This window comes from Melanostigma gelatinosum (assembly GCF_949748355.1).
Source record: "Melanostigma gelatinosum genome assembly, chromosome: 15".
In the NCBI taxonomy this organism is placed as follows: Eukaryota; Metazoa; Chordata; class Actinopteri; order Perciformes; family Zoarcidae; genus Melanostigma; species Melanostigma gelatinosum.
The window spans coordinates 23,263,135-23,281,716 of record NC_136648.1 but is presented as its reverse complement, the minus strand read 5'-3'; the positions used below and the strand labels follow the sequence as shown (position 1 = coordinate 23,281,716).

Sequence of the window (18,582 nt, the reverse complement as noted above, 5' to 3'; positions counted from 1 at the left end):
AATTTTACTGTAATTAATCCGGTCAAATAAGGAATTCATGAATCTATATGCTGTTGTGAGATGTTTCTGTGTTGATATTTATTGAGATTCGAATATAAATTGGTTTGGAGAGGAGAGAAAAAAAGAAAGCAGGGGAGCTACCATCTTGCCACGTTCCAGAAGGGCAGGGGGGCGGGGCGAAGATAAGACTATCCATTGAATTAACGTGACGCCCCTCGAAGTCAATTGGCCTGACAGTACACGTGCCCCGCCCATTTCTGTGTGGCGAGTCTGTCATTGGCCTAAATAACTGTCTGTCCCAAGGTGGATGAGGCGGTTCTGGGCTTTATGAAGCAGGAGAAGTACATTTGATTCCTTTTCAGTGCTAAAAGTACAGGCTCCAGCTGCTCGTCCACTCTTCTCTCAGAGGTCCACCAGCCAGATACTCGCCATGGTTTCAAAGAAAAGCGCTAAAGTGCACGTAAAACCCAAAGGTGCGTCGCTGCTTTTTTTTCTGTCCCGTTGTATCGCTGGTTGCTGTGGTGGGATGATGCGTTGCAGCCTTTCAAAGTTAATCGGGTGTCAGGCTGTTCTTTCATCCAGGGCCCAGTCCTGGCTAGCTAGCTTAATTTAGCTTCAGAATATGCTGTAGACTTGTTAGCTGCTCCGTGCAAGTGAGTCTGTTTAAGCAGGGTTAGTGGAGCATGTAGCGCTGTTCATTTAAGCAAGCCTTTCTCCTATTAATGTGAACACGTCAACGATGTCAGGTTACGTTACCGACATTACATTACTTTATTTAACGCGCAGAGCTTTTGATGTCGAAACAAAATCAGTTACTATCGTCAGCTCTGCATTTAGTTTGCCGATATAACTCTATATTAGCAGGACGCGACAGAAGTAACATTGTTGCAGTAGCATTGATATGCTAGTTGTTCATCCGGTGCTCCGGCTGGTTGGCCTTTGCAACTCCAGCTCGTGGGATTACAGTGGAACGCCGGCACGCACTGAATTTAATTAAGCGTTGCTCTCGTGTGAGTTTATATATTTTACACCCCCAGAGTCGTGGCCCCATAACCCACTCAGACATGTAACGTTAGGCCTGTCCGCCGTCAGTTGTGCCAGTAGATTATGTGTGCACCCCGGGGCGCTGAGCACCCCGCCCCCATTCTAGGACAGTCACTCTTCCAAATGCTCACGTGTCAATATAAGAAGCCGTGGGTGGAGTTATACGTGGCTCGTGGGGGACCCCATTACATTCTATAGCTCTGCTTTTGTATTCGCAATGGAAGAGGGCATCGCGCGTGGCTCTATTCAAATATGGTGTAAAGCCTCGCGAATGTTTTCGTGACGTTACTCTGGAGTTATTAAAACAAACTCGGCACGTTGTCCTTTTATTTATAATTGTCAAAGTGGACAAAGTACCACGTAGATAAATAGTAGGCTTTAATGGATTATTAGTGCACTGAATACCGATGCGTGATGCAGTCGTGTATTTCAGCCCCACGCTGACGTGTGTCTGTGGGTCCGTGAGCATGAGCCCATGTTGTGTTCAAACAAACCGTAAGTAACTTTACTAGAGGACACTGTCCATACCGCCTGCTCGGGGCTCGAGTCCCCAATAGTGGTCTCACCGACATCACGATCTCCTTAGTGACGAGGTCTGTCCGCCATGTTGGAGTACATACAGATCCTACATGACGGCGAGTAAACAAGGAAGTGCGGTGAAAATACCATACTTTGAATCACTGGATAGTGCATCAAAGGTTCGCTACCTGGCCAAATTGAAGGTTATTGGTAACTTGGATCCCTATACGATGAGTGCAGATGGTTTCAGTGCCGATCCTACTTATCTTCCATCGGTAAACTACGCCAACATCTACACGTATCTCGTGAACACCCCCAGTCCTTACACAAGTAGAATATGGGATGTGTGGTTCTATAAAATGGTATAGAATTTGCAGGGTTGAGAAGTCCGGCAGTCCAGTATAATATCTCACTTTTTCATCATTATTTTCAAAAAATTCTGAATCAAACATGGATCGTTCATCGGAAAGTTCCTTTTTCAAATTCAGATTTTCCGAGAGTCGGCGCTGCATCTCAGCTTGCATTGCTGCAATCGTGGCGCCACCGAGGTCCGTCTGGTTGTCTTGGTTATTCTTATCCTCGTCCTCATCCTCTGCTGCTGGTGGGCTGTCATATGCATGATCCGACGTTAAACTCATATCAAGCAATGCTGAGGCTGCATCTATGTGTTCCGCCTGTTGTACACGCTCGACACGTCTCTGGTACCGACTGCTGTCACGGGCCGATGAAGCTTCGGTAACCTTCTCATGTCCAAGTTTAATTTATATTTCCTTTATTAAATACTGTTCACAAATGAATTAGTAAATAAAATCACTGAGCACTTATAAAGTGATCCGCACATACTCTAGTGTACGCCAAATTCCATTCCTTTATATCTCGTGAGATGCGTGACAGCCATTTCTCGCGGCGTCGCTTGGATAGCTCCTTCGTGTCATTTCCTTGATGTGTAATGACCGCTGGCAAACGAAAGAATGATTTCTTGTCTATCAGCTCTGCTGCCACAACCAAAGACAGCACAAAAGTTCACCACCGATAGGTTATGCGACTCAGCCGTGCATGCCAGTGGCTTTGTGTGTACTCCAACATGGCCGACAGCTAAACTGTGACGTCACACGAGACCACTCTATAGCAAGTTAGACTGGGATGGTAGCACCCATACCACAGCAAGACTATATGGAATACAGTGGAGTGACCAGAAGAAACTATAAAAACAACTTTAAATATTTCTATGAAAATAAATGTGGTTTGAATACACGTGGTGCTGCATTTGTTGATACCAACTTTCAGCGCTTCACATTTTCCAGATGAATGAAAGCTGACAAAGTTGGCAAACAAGAGAAATGTAATGCATCTTCAAAATATGCACCTTTTGCTTTTCAACTGATAGTAGCCTGCTCTTCAGAGGTCATGCTGTGTCCCGTAGGAGCGGATCATTACTAAGGATTTCATATATATAGGGGGAACAAATTAATTTATTCAATTAGAAATGGATACAATTGTATAATATTTGAATCAAATGATGAAAGACCTATGGCCTGTGCGTTTTAGTCTAGTCTTTCAAAAGAAACAAAATGCTACATCAGCATTTCTTTTCCAGACACAGTACTATATTCAAAAAGATGTATAATGACAGTTAGTTGCATCTTGTATCAGTGAGAGACAATAAGGAGTTTAAAGGTTCAGCAGCTGACTGGATGGTGAGACACGTTGGAATGAGAGCATGTGCAAAAAGTAAAGGTGAAAATCAAAGTGAGGTTTTCTAAAACCGTAGTTAACCCACTACTGAGGCCTGTGCCCTTTATTAGTATTTATTTGAGTTACGTCATATTATCAAACAGAGTGGCTTATCAAATATTGCTTTTGGCACTCAGTCAAGCTTGATGTGTAAACAGTAAATTGTATGCGGGGTGTTTTCACATCCACTTAACAGTTTAGAGGCACTCAGGCTGAACTATCTCACGATGTCTGATCTTATGGTAGAATGAATCCTGGATCTGTGAGAATCCATATGGGAGTGGGGAACTTATCATCAGTTGATTTCTGTTGATATATTTGACCTTTACTCAAGTCTTATTTATCCCATTCACATGTCTCTTTGTCATGCATTATTTTTACTTTTCTACATGTATCATTTCAATCCCTCAGCCCCCCCCTCTCTCCAAATGGCTGGGAGTTGCTGAAGTATGCACAGCTGGAAGGGTAAAAGCCTTGACTGACGTGTGATGCTGTGTTCTTTGCATGTGCAGAGCGTGTTCTTATCTAAATCCTTGAGATAGAAAACTGACCATATTTTAGCTTGATGCTGCATCATTCTGTCTGCTGTTGAATCAAACCAAACACGCACGTTGAACAGCCACCTCTGATCTTCATGATTTTCGGTGTTAGGACTCTGGGGCAATGTGACATACTGGGTTTAATTGTTGTCCAGCTCTGCCCTGTTTCCTGTACAGAGCCATGCATACCGTACAGATGAGGCCAGACACAATGTTTGGAAAGAGCGATTCTGATCCACCCTAGGATTGCTGATATTTTCCCCGTTGAATACTTTGCATTTAAAAAATGTGTTGCAAGATTTAAATACGATGTGCATGATGACGGGAAGATTGCGATTGGTTTTTAAATAAAGAAAAAAATGATAATTTCTTCTGGTCGTCTGAACAAATGTATATAATTACCTAGTGCCTCATTTAGCATCCAAGCACGATATGTTGTTACATCCAGGTTCATTTTCTTTACTCTAGTCAAATCCTTAAAGAAAGCACTGAGCTCTAGGCTGTGGACAGTGGGATCAATGCTGTGTTTGATGTGTCCTTTATACGTAGAGGCCATGATGCCTGCCAGCAAAACTGAAACCAGTATTTTCTGGTGCCATGTTACAGTAAATGGCACATGATTATATCAAGTATAGTAGTCTGTTATGACCAGCTGTTTGCAGTGAGCCAGAGATATAATCGAATTAGCTTGACAAACAGCTCTAGCTAATACTAGTGACTTTCTGGGGATTTCTTCCATCATTGGAACGTACTACTGTGCACTGTCACAGATCAGGTCTCTGTCAGTACTGCACTAAAGGAGTGGATGTAGTTGGCTGCTAGGTGGATATCAATCATCACATGTGTGGGTTTTGTTAAAGACATTTCTCAAATAGAGAACCCCTGGTCCTCACTTCTCCAGACAGCTGTTTTAATGTTGGGTCAGCGGTTGGCATTAATTCCACACTGTCACAGCTTCGCGAATGTGAGTGAGTAGAATGATGGTTAAACCTGCATGTGTGTACACATGAACATGGGGGGGATCAGCAGTAACGCGTTCTGTGGCATGTCGTTTTACCACATCTTCCAGGGAGTGTCCTGTTTGGACGAGAGCTGAATGCTCATTGCCTGTAACAGGAGGATTTGTTTGAAGAGAAGTCTACATTATGTATCAGTGAATAAGACGGCTTGTTCTGAGCTGTGTTTTTACTACAGGATCCTGCTACTGGCCCTGTTTTATTTCTCTTTGCAGTACAGGAAATGTAATCCTCCAGTTGACACATCTCTTCTATTTGTTGCTAATATTGAATTAATAAAAGATAATGGAAGTAAATTCATCAGTTTTTGAAATTATGAATCATTACCAATATGCAGTGTTTTAAAAATAGCAGATAGTCACAGTGAGAAAATCTAAATCATGTATAGAAACGTTTCGATGCATCAAAATGAATCTCTTAATGGTTTCATAATGGCATCTTAGCCCTGTGAATCTGAATGGAATTTTGAGGTGCCTGGAGAGCCCCACCACTACTGAACAGGCCTGCTTGTTGAGAGCCAGAGGGAAGAGATGTTTGGTTTGAAGGCGTGCACAGCAGCCCTTACATAAGACGCAGAGAAACGTCTCCGACTGAACGTGTCCTGAGCCTCACAGGGCAGAGACGGAGCAGAGAGTTCCTATTTGTTTGGAACAGAAGATTGTTAGTGTGTTCATGTACGTACGTGAACTAGCTGCTGTGGTCCGACGAGAATGAAGTGCATAGAAGAACAGATCGGTATTGTGCATGGTTTTTATGTTTTCTTCTGAAGTGTGTGTGTGTGTGAAGTTATTTTATGTGCTAGTTTGTGTGTGAGGTGTGTCCATATAATATTGTGGCAGTGTTGGTTTGTGAGGGAATTGTGATTAACAGTGGGAATTTAACATGTGTCATTATTAAGGCAGCGGGCTTGTTTTGCATCCTTAAAGAAGCCATAATAATGCACTTTAGGTTGACCTGGTATGTATGAGGTGTCTGCTGTTGAACTGTATTGAGGAATTGAAATGGGTTGGGAGCAGAAGAACAAGATGTCGGATTAACCGCATTATTCTCCTATTCACTGCTATGACGCATTGATAATTAGAATAACGATGACTTGAATGTGTAAACCTTAAAATATGTCACCATGCCGGTTCCCTTCAGTAACAGTTTGTGCCCTGAGGTCCACTTTGTAGCTACAGCAACACTTCATTCAGCAGATGATGATGACGGTGGTATCAGTTTTATCATGTCATTTTATTCTGCTGAACGCAGTTTGTTGTTGCTGCACGTTTAAAAATAAAAAATCTATTCCTAATTGATTTAAACTAGGGGCAACGATTTAGTTATATTGTCCAACCATATTCACATATGTTGCTAATGCCTATGATCTGTATGTGGTATCTCATAAAACCATTAACTTTTTTCCATAAACCAAGGTCAGAGAGGCTGACTCAGCATCTCAGATGAAGGTTTATATTTGGTGGTTTAATCTCAGGGCAATATTCAATGTGACTTATTTGTATGGAATTTGAATTCTCTGTGGATGTTAATCTTGTCTGTGTGAGTATCCCCTGTAGAGCACCGCAATGTTCACAACCCTCATACCCGTCTCGGTATCACTTAAAGAATACTGGTATTGTAATATTTTGAACGATACCCAGCCCTAATCAGTAGCCATTTATAACCGTCATAAGCAAAGATAATCCTGTGCAATATGTCAAAAAAGATTGTGTCTTTTGAAGTGATGTCAGTGTTTCTCTCACTTCCTGGCAAAGTGGCTGCATGTGTCCACGACCATGCGTGCAGTGGAATCCGGTGCGGTTGTATCGGAGTAGTTGTATGAGCACAGCGTCAAACCGATACCGGAATCGTTTTGTACATTAACATTAAGATTTGTACATTAGCAGTAGCATGATGATGATTGTGTCCCGAAAATCTATGAATATTCGTGATAATCACAATTTCAATATTGATCAAAATAATTGTGATTATTGTGGAGGCTAAGACCTCACACCACAGGAAGAAGGCCGGAGCACGTGTGTCCGGCTGCTTTGCACAGTCGACACGCTCCAATAAGAAATCTACCAAGACTGGTTTACAATTATAAGGAATTTAATTCCACTGATTAATTCGTACTGCAAGTACGATTACAGTTAAACATTGGAGTACATACTCCTATGAAATATTACAATATACCCCCTTTGGAAAAAAACTACCTCTGGTCCCATGAGACACAGCCGTCGCAGGAAAACGCACGCTAGGAAGAGGCAGAAAAAACACTTTCTAACCCGCCCACATATTCGTTCGCGACTCCTCCCCTCCCGTCTATCTAAATTTCTATTGGCTAACTACTCTACGCACTTCTGTAAACTCCTATCTCACATCTCTCTCTCCCTGAGCAGCTAACACATTCAAATCCTGTCAGTTATGACTTACTCCCTTCTATGATAATCCTTCAGTATATAAGCTAGACTTCAGCAACTTGGCAGAAGCTTCATTTCTTTTAGCTACTAATCCTACATCACTTTATGTTTATCTTAATTATGCATTCCCAAAACCCTTATGATTATGACTAATTATGAATTCTTAATTCTTAATTATTAAACACTTTTATTATATCTACTAACTACAGTTTTTTGCTCAAATTTCTTACATTATCATTTTGGCCGTAATTGTGCATCCATATGTTGGTTTCTGCTAAAGTGCAGTTTCATTGGTTTTAATGCTTCTGCGCCACTTAAAGAAAATAGCTCAGAAAAATGTATTTGCCGTCGAGTGAAACTTCAGTATGACGCTGTTCTTGCACCTGTCTATTCTGGATAGGCCTTTGGTGTTTATGAAATTAAAGTGACATCAGCAGTAGAGTGGAGTGAAACGTTGTGCATTACAAATGCCTTAAATAAAGCTGAATCAAAGGTTTAATTTCAGGAAATACAAAATGAAGACAGAACCCTGTTTTTGTTGTCTCAGTTAGTTGCAAAGCTTCTTTTTCTAATATGAAAATGTAGTGAAATGTGACTGTAAAACCTATCAGAGGGAAAGGGGCGGTCCTTTAAAGCTGGCAGTGCCCGCTCAGCCTGTTCTTCCTCCTCTGTGTGTCAGAGCCAGCTGGTCTAACGGTACTATAAATAGCTGTGTTTAACCTCCAGAAACATATCGGGCTCAGAACAAAGTGACAGAGAGCAAGGATTACTGACAGATGAGCAAGCGAAAGAAAGCCAGTCAATCGAGAAAGAAGGGAGGGACAGAGGAGGTGAGACCAGGAGGCAGAGATACCATTTTCCCAGGCACTCGGTTGAAGGATGGGGGATCCAGCAACCGCGGTCAAGTCCGCCACGTCTCCTGTCGTCAATGCTATCCCCATGGTGATAACTGGGGAAATGCAAGGTGAGGAAAGCTTCAAAGGCTACGGACAAGAGAGCTGAGAAGGACAGATGAGTGTGGAGGTCATTGGGGGGCCTGGTTGGTTGTTTGCTTGCAGGGTTAAGGATTAAGTGAGGACTTCTGATGAGTAGGGTTGGGTACCGAAACCCGGTGCCGGTATGGCACCGGTACTTATATGACCGGTATCTACCGGACCGAAACGCAACGTAGATTTCTGTGCCTGAGCCGATTGAAATACTTTTTTTTACACTACTCTGATGACTCCGTCCTGGCAGCAGCTAACGATAGCCTCGATCCTCCGCTCCTCACTCATAGTATTATTACATCCGGACGAACCGTGCGCGCTTAGAAACAAACCCCTCCATCATTCTGGCGAACCTTCGGCCATGATTTATTAAAAAAATAAATAAAAACGATCTGTCGAATGGCTGGCATGCTACTAACTCCATCGACATCCGGGTACTTAGCACTGCCGCTCATAACAAGCACAACATCAGGCACGCGAAACCTTCTTCTTCTTCGAGGTGTAGTGGCGGTTGGCAAACGATGAATAGGCGCATTAGCGCCACCAACTGGTCAAATTAATAGATGTCGTATTTTGCCAGAGAAGGCAAATGTGCTCATATTTCTGCAAAATAATTGCTGAAGTGTGTGCGTGTGTGTGTGTGTGTATTTAAGTATACTGTAAACTGTTAACAGTTAATATATTGTTCATAATTTGAAGTTAAAAAGTTTGAAGCTGTAGTTTGAAGCCAACTGTTTTGTATTTATTTATAGTATACTTTAAACCAGTGGTCGCCAACCCGTCGATCTCGGAGACGTTCCCTGTCGCTCTCCAAAATAAAATAAAAATAAATTCAGAAACACATTGGGCCTCATTCTTGAACATTTTCTGAAGTGTCTTCTGAAATGTTTTCTTACGGACTTCGGAAGACCAACGTCAGAAAAGATCTCCGCCTGAAAATGGGTTCTTACACAGCTGAAGTGCACTTCCTCAATGAGGATTCTTAAATCTTGTGCACCGGGATTTGCATACAGAAACGCCCCGCCAGCTCCTTATAAGGGCATGCAACTGAAGAGACGTGTGCACAATCGACAGGCAATGCGAAAGCAACTTCAGACTGATTAAAATCATGTCAAAGCGGAAAGTCCTGTCCGGATCTAGTCCTGTAGTGTTTCTCTCTGTACATTGTAATCCTAGTTTGACTTGGTTATAGTGAATGCATTGGTGCCTTCCATTTCAGCATATGTATCATTCAATAATTAAGATGTACTTGAAATGTGTTCTTTTATTTTTGTTATTCATGTTTTTTTTCTCCATTGAATGGTATATTTGACACTGAACTAGTTCATCTTTATCTCAGTGATAGTGTCCAAATGACCATAAAATATTACTGGTATGTAAAAACTACACGGACAACAAAATAGATGTAAATGTTGATCAAAATCTGATTCCCTTCTGCTCATAATAAAACAAGTAAACAAGTCAAAAGTTTGCACTGTCAGGTCCATTCTCCATCCATTGTGTACGGTCCCTTTAAGAATTAGGATTTGGGAGTGACGCGGATATAAAAGCTAGTTTGTCCGTCTTTCCTTTACAAGCAGGAAAATTATTTCTCTCTTTATTTGAGAAAAGTTCATATTTGTGTTGTCAAATTTCACTGTGACCCTGAAATTCTGTCTCTTGTGTTATCATATACTGAATGCAAGCAAAACTACAAAGCAAAATAACACACTTTCTGATTGAACCAATCTATGAACTGTCTGAAACAATGGACTTTCGCAGCCCCAAATAGCCCCCCAAAACAATTGCTAAAATGCCGCACTCCCCTTGGGGCCCCCGCTTTCTTTGAATCCTAGAAACGCCCCTGGTCTGGACAATCTTTTTCTCTCAACGCCTCAATAGGTAGATCTTCCCTGTCACCAAGGCAGAGGTCGGGGATCTTGGGCTTAAAAAGGTTGGTGACCACTGCTTTAAACAGTTAATATATTGTTCAATTTGAAGAAAAAAGCATCGGTTCAGGCACCGTTCAGCCACCGGTATCGTTTTAAAAGTATCGTTTTAGCACCGGTATCGGAAAAAACCCAAACGATACCCAACCCTACTGATGAGAACTGTTTTCGTTGGATTCATCGAGTGTCCTGTTGACGTCATGGCCGTTTTCTCGATCTTCAGAATCCCGCCTATATTGAGGGGAAAACGAGTATTTAAAAAGGACCTGGTACCAAATAAGTCAGTGAAGCGGAGACCAGATGTATTTCAGGGTTCTTTCAATGGATTTTGAGCAGGACAATTTGAACTAGACGTCTGTTCCTCAAACATAGATGTCAGAGTTTATTATGCTAGTGTATCAATGGTTTTTGTAATGGTTCAGAGGTAATATTGTATCTGTGCAGATTGTTAGACTGTATATTGCTCTTTCAGTATGACCCAGCACCATGTAACAGACTTCAACACCTGTTCATTCTCTCTGCCACTATTTTCTCCCATCATGCATTGTGGGACGTCTGCACCCATGCAATTCCCAACACCCCTGCTCCTTTCGCCAGAGCCATTCTGAGGATTAGCGCAGATATGTATGACGTATGATTCCTAACCGAATGCCCAGATTCAAGTGTTAAAATCTATCATTTCAGAGTATCTTAATGGTCCTTTTTGTAGCAGATATGTCCAACTGGCACATAGTTAGCTCATTTCTTGGAGTCCCGTTTTGGAGTTGAGGATAAATCTTGAGAATTAGGGTGAGAAAAGGTAAACCAATTAAGCTAATCCCAGTTAATTTAAATATTTACATTTATTTTAACCAGGTTCATTGTGGGTCAGTTTTTGTCATTCCACTCTTTGTCCAGTGGCATAACCAAAACCAGAGAGCATTATGTGATGGGATCACATAGGGCTGGGCGATATGGCCTAAAAAAAAAATCTCCGATTTTTTTACAAAAAATCCGATTCACGATTTAAATCGATTTTTTCCCCCCAAAATTTTTGCAGATGACAGAAGCTGTTGAAAACAATTTTTTATTTTATTTTGTGATGATTTTCCCAAGTAGGTTGATAAAAATAAAGTGCAAACAAAACCTGAACATTGTAGAAAGGTGCCTGTAGTATACAAAAAGTATTTGGTCACTCTTTTGTTTCCCTGAATCATTTAAATATAAAATTAAATTAAACATAACATTAAATGGCATTAAATACTAGCCTTCCATTGTAAACAACTGTGCAAATGTAACTTTTTACAGTAAGCTTTTCTAACTGAATACACTGATACAAACACAGCATGAAATAAAATGTATGTGACCCTTTAACATTCACATTTTCAAAAGTGCAACATCTGATCTAACATCAACATAACATATTTTGCATAGTAAATAAGTGCATGTAAACAAAATCAAGTGCATTCACAACATAACCAACAGTATTAAACAGTAGTGCATGTTTTTTTTAAATATTTTTTGCCAGGAAGACAAGCCTGTCTACTACCTCTGGCTTCAGGCATGCACAGTGGCATGTAACAATGCCCCCCCCACACACTGAAAAGCCTCTCAGAGGGGGCACTTGTAGCTGGCACAGAGAGGTATTTCTTTGCTAAAGTACTTAGCCTTGGAAAGCTAAGTTGGTGACGCTTCCACCAGTCAAGTGGATCGGTGTCTGGGTCAACCTGCTGGACCACAGGTCAGTTGTTGCGGAGTAGAATGACATCCCCTCCAGCTCCGCAGAGATCCTTTTCCACGGTGTATATGGGTACCATATCTTTTGCGATATACATCGCGACTGCATCCGTGATGGCTTTCCACCGGGCACTCTTCTTCTCATGCGGAGTACAGTTGGTGAATGTCTCCAAAATGCTGGGTTGTTGTGAGGTGGCGGCGGCGTCGCTTGTGCTCCCGCGGTCCTGCTCCCTCCTCAGGGCAACAACACTTCTCCCACTCGGCAGCATGCCTCTGTTTGAGGTGCTGCATTAAATTAGTTGTGCTGCTTGATTTTGTAGCAATAGCTTTTAGACAGACCTTACATCGTGGTGCTGTTTGTTCTGTGTCAGATGACACGAACCCGAACCATTTCCAGACCACCGAAGACACATTCTTCCCTCTCTTAAGAACGAGAGCTTCACTGCTGGCCGCCATTGTTTTCGTTTGTAAACAATGCGCGCGCACTCTACTACGGGAACCCAACGGGGGGAGGGGTGGGGGCGATTTTCTCGATTTTCAATAAAACACATCGCCTTAAAGCACACATTCGAATTAATCGATTAAATCGATTTATCGCCCAGCCCTAGGATCACACTATCCCAACACCAAAGTGGGTGAGCCAGTGGCCCCCTCCCTGCTTCCTCCCCCCCTACTTCTGGCGCCTTGGCATCCATGCTGACCTTTTTGTCTATACTAGCAGCTGTTGTGCCGTTACATTCAGCATTTACTAATGCCACTACTGCCTACATAAGCAGGAGGATAGCTGGTTTTGGAACGCTTTGTGACAATGTCCGTGTCCAGCAGTGTTATCAGCCCTACATGTAGCCCGCCAAGCACAAAGCCAGTGTACGTGATGTGCGCAGGTGTGGCAGTGTGGGTTGAGATTATTTTTGAAATGCTGCTAAAACGCTCGCTTGGACAGAGATCATTTTTATTTTAAAACTAAAATGTAGTAGTGTGGATGTCTGAAGAGTTTTCTTAGGTTTAAAATGGGTCCTCTTAGTCAATTTGTCGACTAATAGGTCGATTTGGTCTTAGTCGACTATGATTTCTTGGGCAATTTGTCTTTTTTTTTCTTCTGCTGAATGACTTATTTCCAAAAAACTTATGAGCACATCTCTGGTAAACACAAGATTTAAGATGGTGCTTTGGTGGGATTCTTCGTAGAGAAACTCATTAAGTGGACAAAATCGTGTTTCTCGACGAAGGATTTCTTTGGAGGACAGCCCGACTTTAAGGGATACTTGGTATTACTTTATTACTTACTACGGTCTGTGATGAGAATGTAACATAACATTGGCTGTCAGCTTCTCAAAGACCAACCACTGACCATATTGCTGCTTATGCAATATACATACACACTGTGTGGGTGATGCTTTTGCTCAGCTTTCTTTGCTGTTCTCTTTTTTGTAGATTTGAATGTACAGCACGGTTTTATTTGAGTGTAAAAACGATGCCTCCCTCCAAAAAATGTGAAGTGTGAACTCGTGAATCTGACATCATACACTGTCTTTATGTTGCAGATGGTTCTAAAACCCAATCTACAAATAAGAATGGGAAGAAGGGGGACTCTGGGTCCAGCAGCAGCTTCTTCACCTGGTTCATCGTGCTGGCCCTGCTGGGCGTCTGGACATCTGTAGCTGTGGTCTACTTTGACCTGGTGGACTATCAGGGAGTCCTTGGTAAGTACTTGATGCATCACGGTTACATTTGGATTAAAGAGTATCTGAATAGGTTCTTCCTTTCTGTAGTCTTTTCCACCTCATGCACCTTGCTGAAAATGTCTGGAAGCAACTAGTTTAGGCTTGGATATCATCTGTCCACTATCACATGCACCTGTCATCTGTCCCTGACGTCCACCTCAACTGTTGAATAAGAACTATGCTATGAACCATTGTCAGATCACTATCATCACATTAGCATTCATTACCAACCTGACACGAGTCTACCGTCAAATACTTAAGAAAATAGGATGCAAATCAGCCTCCAGATGAGTCAAATAAATTGAAAGAAAAATGCCACAAAAACATCAGTTCATTTTAAAGAGATTGTCAATGCTGTGTGGCTAAGCTGCATGCTTATGTAGGCAGACTTTGGATACATTTGAGTAAATGAACAACCTGGCTCATATACCATCATGGGTCAACATTGGTTGTACGGTGTTTTTTTTAAACCATAGAGCTCAACAGTGACCGGCCTCTTCATAAACGGCTCCAACAGGGCTCGAGCTTAAGGGCGTACTGTTGTCCCGGGGCCAAAAAATATTTGATTGGGAGGATGAAAGATGAATTTAGATCAAGAGTCCCTTGGGAACATTATATTGAATGGGGAATTTGTTGTATTTCAGTACAGCTCTAGGACGATGGTGTAAAAAGTGAGTTACAAACCCTGGGCTCCAGTTCCGGAAGTGAATTTCCCATTCATTCACTCTACTGACGTTTCAGAAACTCCTTGTATAAAGATGAGGGAACTAAGCCAATCGGTCCGGGGTGAATCGTGACCATGAATATTTGATCCGGAGTGGAAAAAGGGCAAAGGTACAAGACTGCGTACATAATTATTTTAAGAGTGAAGCAGCTACTTGTCACGCAAACCCCACAGCGTCCGGAAACCCCAGAAAAACTACGATGCTAACGGCCGATCTAAAAATTAAGACGGATTCGTCAACTGCGTGGCAGCTTTCACAAACGCATTTTCAAAATATAGACGTAAGTTTCCAAACGAGCTTCCATGACGGTCCGATTTGAAATCCAGGAGCAGGCGACCATGGAGCAGCACGTACGCGTTTATTGGTGTGGTAAACACTTCCATGGTTAACAGCGAGCCACACAAAACATGTTTTTCTTAAAACAAGAATGATAGGGTCTTATGTCTACAGGAGAATATACCGTCGTTTCACAGTCTCACAGCTCGTGGTTAGTCCTCCTTGCTTGATAATGACATTATGGCTAAATATCCAAATCCTCTGTTCAGAATAAGAATGAGATTTTCACTTCTGCAACTTCACTGTTGAGCTTTGTTAGGTTGTTCCATTTGTTACAGTAGCATTTCATGACCAACATATATTTGACTCACCAAAATAACTTGGCTCTCATTGGTCCGTAGCATGTGGACCGCAATTTATACTGCAACCACCCCATAACAATGAATTGTCTTCACTGATCTGTACAGTTAGATGCACGTCTGTTACTGTTGATCATAGAATGTCTGCCACTAATCTGCACGCTTAATGACTCATGTTAAACATTGTTTGTATAGTACTCAATTATTTGTGTGAATTATGAATCTCTTCTGTCTGATTTCTTAATCAAGCTATTGTTCCAATATGTATGTTTTGTGTTTGCATGCAGACAAGGCTAAGGGCTTACAAATTAACCTGTCTGACGCCTTGCAAGGTAAAAATCCCAAGGCATATCTCTCTCACCCCGTACTTCCATTCTTGGTTGTTGTCTTGTGTCCTTTCCCTCTCTCCCTTACACACTCTTCTCAGAGCCTGAATCTCAAATATTAAGGCTGTCATTTCTCCAGATGTTTGTCGATGACATGCTCCTTGTTAAATTGATGGAAGTTGTGTTCCTTGTTTAGCTGGAACGTGTGAATAATATACTGCCTTGATTTGGAACAAAACGTTTTCTCAGCTGGTTTAGATCCAGGGCTCTGACCTCATGTCCATCCCGTCCTCTGTGGTTGTTACTCTGTAGCTGGCAGACTCTAACCCAGCACCTTTGATACCACTGGTCCTAAACATAGAACACTTCCTCACAAGCTTTTTGTAGGGTAGGCTCCTCCAAGAGTTCATTAATGTCCTTTTATTTAGTAATGTACATTCTAGCTAAAAATGCCCTGGATTGTTGCCACTTCCTGTTTTTACCAACCTCGTCTCACTGTTTCCCATATTTCCTCACAATTAAAGGGATTCACCAAGCTTCCAGACGATTGTGATTTTTATGATTAATAGAAAATAAAACAACACAATTAGTTTTATGTATGATCCTTTTGGTCATGCCAACAGTTTGAAACACTGATGAGACAGAAGATAACCAGTGTCCCGTCTCCCACAAGCTTGGTGCATGTCTTTAAGTGTCCGTCTGTGTTGAATGATGCATGTAAATGTCCACTTCTCAACCTTTTGTTACTGTAGTTCCTGTGAGAACAAACGGAACGTCTACATGTGTGTGTTACTGCTGTAGGTAAACTGGTGGCATACGATACAGATGGCGATGGTGATTTTGATGTCGAGGATGCTAAAGTCCTGCTAGGCAAGTTGATTTATCTTTAATTTACAACTGATTTTAGTGTTTACTATCAGTGTCTTACAAAAATGGAAACGAAGGGTCAACATCTCGTCTGCATTATTGGAGACATGGTACATGATCCAGTCACAGCTCGTTAGTTTAGAGTTTAAACATTTCTGCAGGACACTGATAGTTTTTGTGTTTGTCAATAAATGAAATTGCAATTTGGGTTTATTTTGCATGACTGGTAACTGTGTAGCTGACAGTTACTGTAGAGGCAATCTCATCAGGGACAACTGCAGACACTTGTGACCTTGGTACATCTTTTGAATGTTTGTGTGTTCTCTTTCATAATTTGTTTTCCAAAATCAAAGTCCCCACATTTAAAGTTTGAGTTTGTCTCGGATGCCTAAAGCGTAGGTCCCAACTAAAGAAGGCAGGGGCTATAACCAACTAATTGTGTTCATTAAACAACCCGTTAGTAGAGGATGGAACACACCCAGGATAATAATGGCTCATCAGGATAATAATAATAATTACTTTATTTGTATGGCACCTTTTCAAAGAGTTTACGAAGTGCTTTGACAGATATAGCAGCAATAACAACAACAGGATCAGGGGTCGGTTCTAACCAAAAGTAAATTAAGGAAGGTCAACTGCCAACAGTCCTCTTCCGTGCACCGCTCCTTTCCTAAGGAAGTGTTCTGTTTGGTATTGTTGACATGACTCCGTGTCTATATTGTAACGGTATCGTTTTTAGAAACATTTCTCCTCTGAGTGAAGCTCAAAGCATTCAAGACAGCTGGGAGTTTGAGAGGTCCGCGTAGTGCCCAGCTGTTCCCCACGTGAGGTCCGCTGCATGTTTCATGGTTTTATACAGGTTTGCCTTCCACTTTTATTTTTTTATTTTTTCTATCTCGTTTTTGTAACTTCCAAACACTCTGAAAGGGGTACACTACTTTTGACATGTTGGACCACAGCTGTATGCAAATGGCTTATTTCCAACAGAAGAATCAACATTTTGGACTTGGCATGAGAAGATGTCCTGCATAGAATCTGAAAGAAGCCACACTTATATATTTGTACACTGTCTCATGAGAATCACAAGCTGCAGTTTGTCTTGGTTCACATGTTTTTACGTGGAGGCTAGTGAGGATCGACAGCAGACTTAGCAGTTTGCTCTCGTCTGAATCTTTGGATCCCTTGTACTCTATGTAAATCTACACTCTGCTTCTTTTGCAATAATCACAATACTCACCATTTTGCTTGTACTGGAAGCATTTAGGATGCTGTCATTACACACAGTCAACTTTGGTCAAATGTTCCTGTTCTCAAGTACTCTTACATCACAGTTGCTGCTCTATACCATCGGCTCTTTTGATGAAACTCGAGGCAATCTGATCTGTCACCGAAGTGAATCCTTCTTCAGAAAGGGTTTTCTTTTTGCCCACCTTCAACTTCTCTATCCAACTAGCGACCCATCATCCATACTTCTGCAACCAACCCTACTAAAACCTGCTTTAACACATCGTTAAAACTTTGTTTCCTTCGTGCTCTTTCCATTTTATTTTGATCCCTTTTTGAATCTTTCCTTTGCGTCTTTGTCTCACTCGTAGTGTGTGTGTGTGTGTGTGAGTCTGTCTCTCTTTAGCTCAGCATTGGTTCATTGCCTGTGATAGAGCCATAAGAGCTGTCTGTATTAAAATGCCGTTTACTGGCTGATACAAATTTAGCTTTGCAGTGCAAAGTAATCCATCATTGAAACATTTGCAAGACACACTGAACTTTTTCAACTTGGACCCCATTTTCCCATGTTATCGTGTGAAAGTGATTAATAGCAACAAATAAGTTTTCTTTTTAAAGTGGTTCAATTAGCAGGCTGTAATATAATCACTCTGAGCAGCTCCTTACTGTCAACGTAATGCTACGTTCACTACAACATTATGGAGAGAGCCCTACAGAGAAACCTTTCTCTTGAGCCCGCCTGTTTCTCATGTCATGTAACTTGTTGCGAGAGTGGAGTTGGACAGACGAGTGCTGGTGTTGTCAGTTTGTTGAGTTGGAGAACAGAAAGTGTAGCTTTCAGGAAGACATTTCTCCTTGACATTTGGTTGGACACAAAAACAAACTGACGTGATCCAGTGATCTCTGTAAAGTTCTTCCATAATGTTGTCAGACACTTGTTATAAAAATCTCACCTTATAAAAACAAGCACATTTAGTAGATGTAGCGTAACAGAGATTACATTACAGCCCGTTTAGCGACAGCAGTCTGCAGCGTTCTCCCTCAATGGGACCAATTTAAAAGACTTTCCCAATAGTCACTTAGACACAAAAACATGGGAAATAGGATTGTTGGGAACGTAAAGGAGCGTGTTTGGGTTATCAGCATCTAAGAAACTAAATTATTGACATCAATAGAATTATTGATGGAAGTAACAAT

The 18,582-nt window shown here is 41.6% G+C and overlaps 1 protein-coding gene across 6 annotated transcripts in view; it reads left to right on the top strand.

The window, feature by feature from the left end:
- Positions 1 to 335: 335 nt before the first annotated feature.
- Positions 336 to 18,582, top strand: part of asph (aspartate beta-hydroxylase) — a 36,144-nt gene continuing 17,897 nt past the window's right edge. For 2 of the 6 annotated variants that reach the window (XM_079285527.1, XM_079285526.1), the window contains exons 1-4: positions 8,004 to 8,218; positions 13,429 to 13,587; positions 15,256 to 15,300; positions 16,096 to 16,164. In XM_079285527.1, coding sequence (XP_079141653.1) covers positions 8,134 to 8,218; positions 13,429 to 13,587; positions 15,256 to 15,300; positions 16,096 to 16,164 — 358 coding nt within the window. In that variant the 5' untranslated portion in view covers positions 8,004 to 8,133. Of the gene's footprint in view, positions 474 to 5,467; positions 5,588 to 8,003; positions 8,219 to 13,428; positions 13,588 to 15,255; positions 15,301 to 16,095; positions 16,165 to 18,582 lie in introns of those variants that run through there. The other 4 variants (XM_079285528.1, XM_079285530.1, XM_079285529.1 and 1 more) reach the window with 4 other exon arrangements.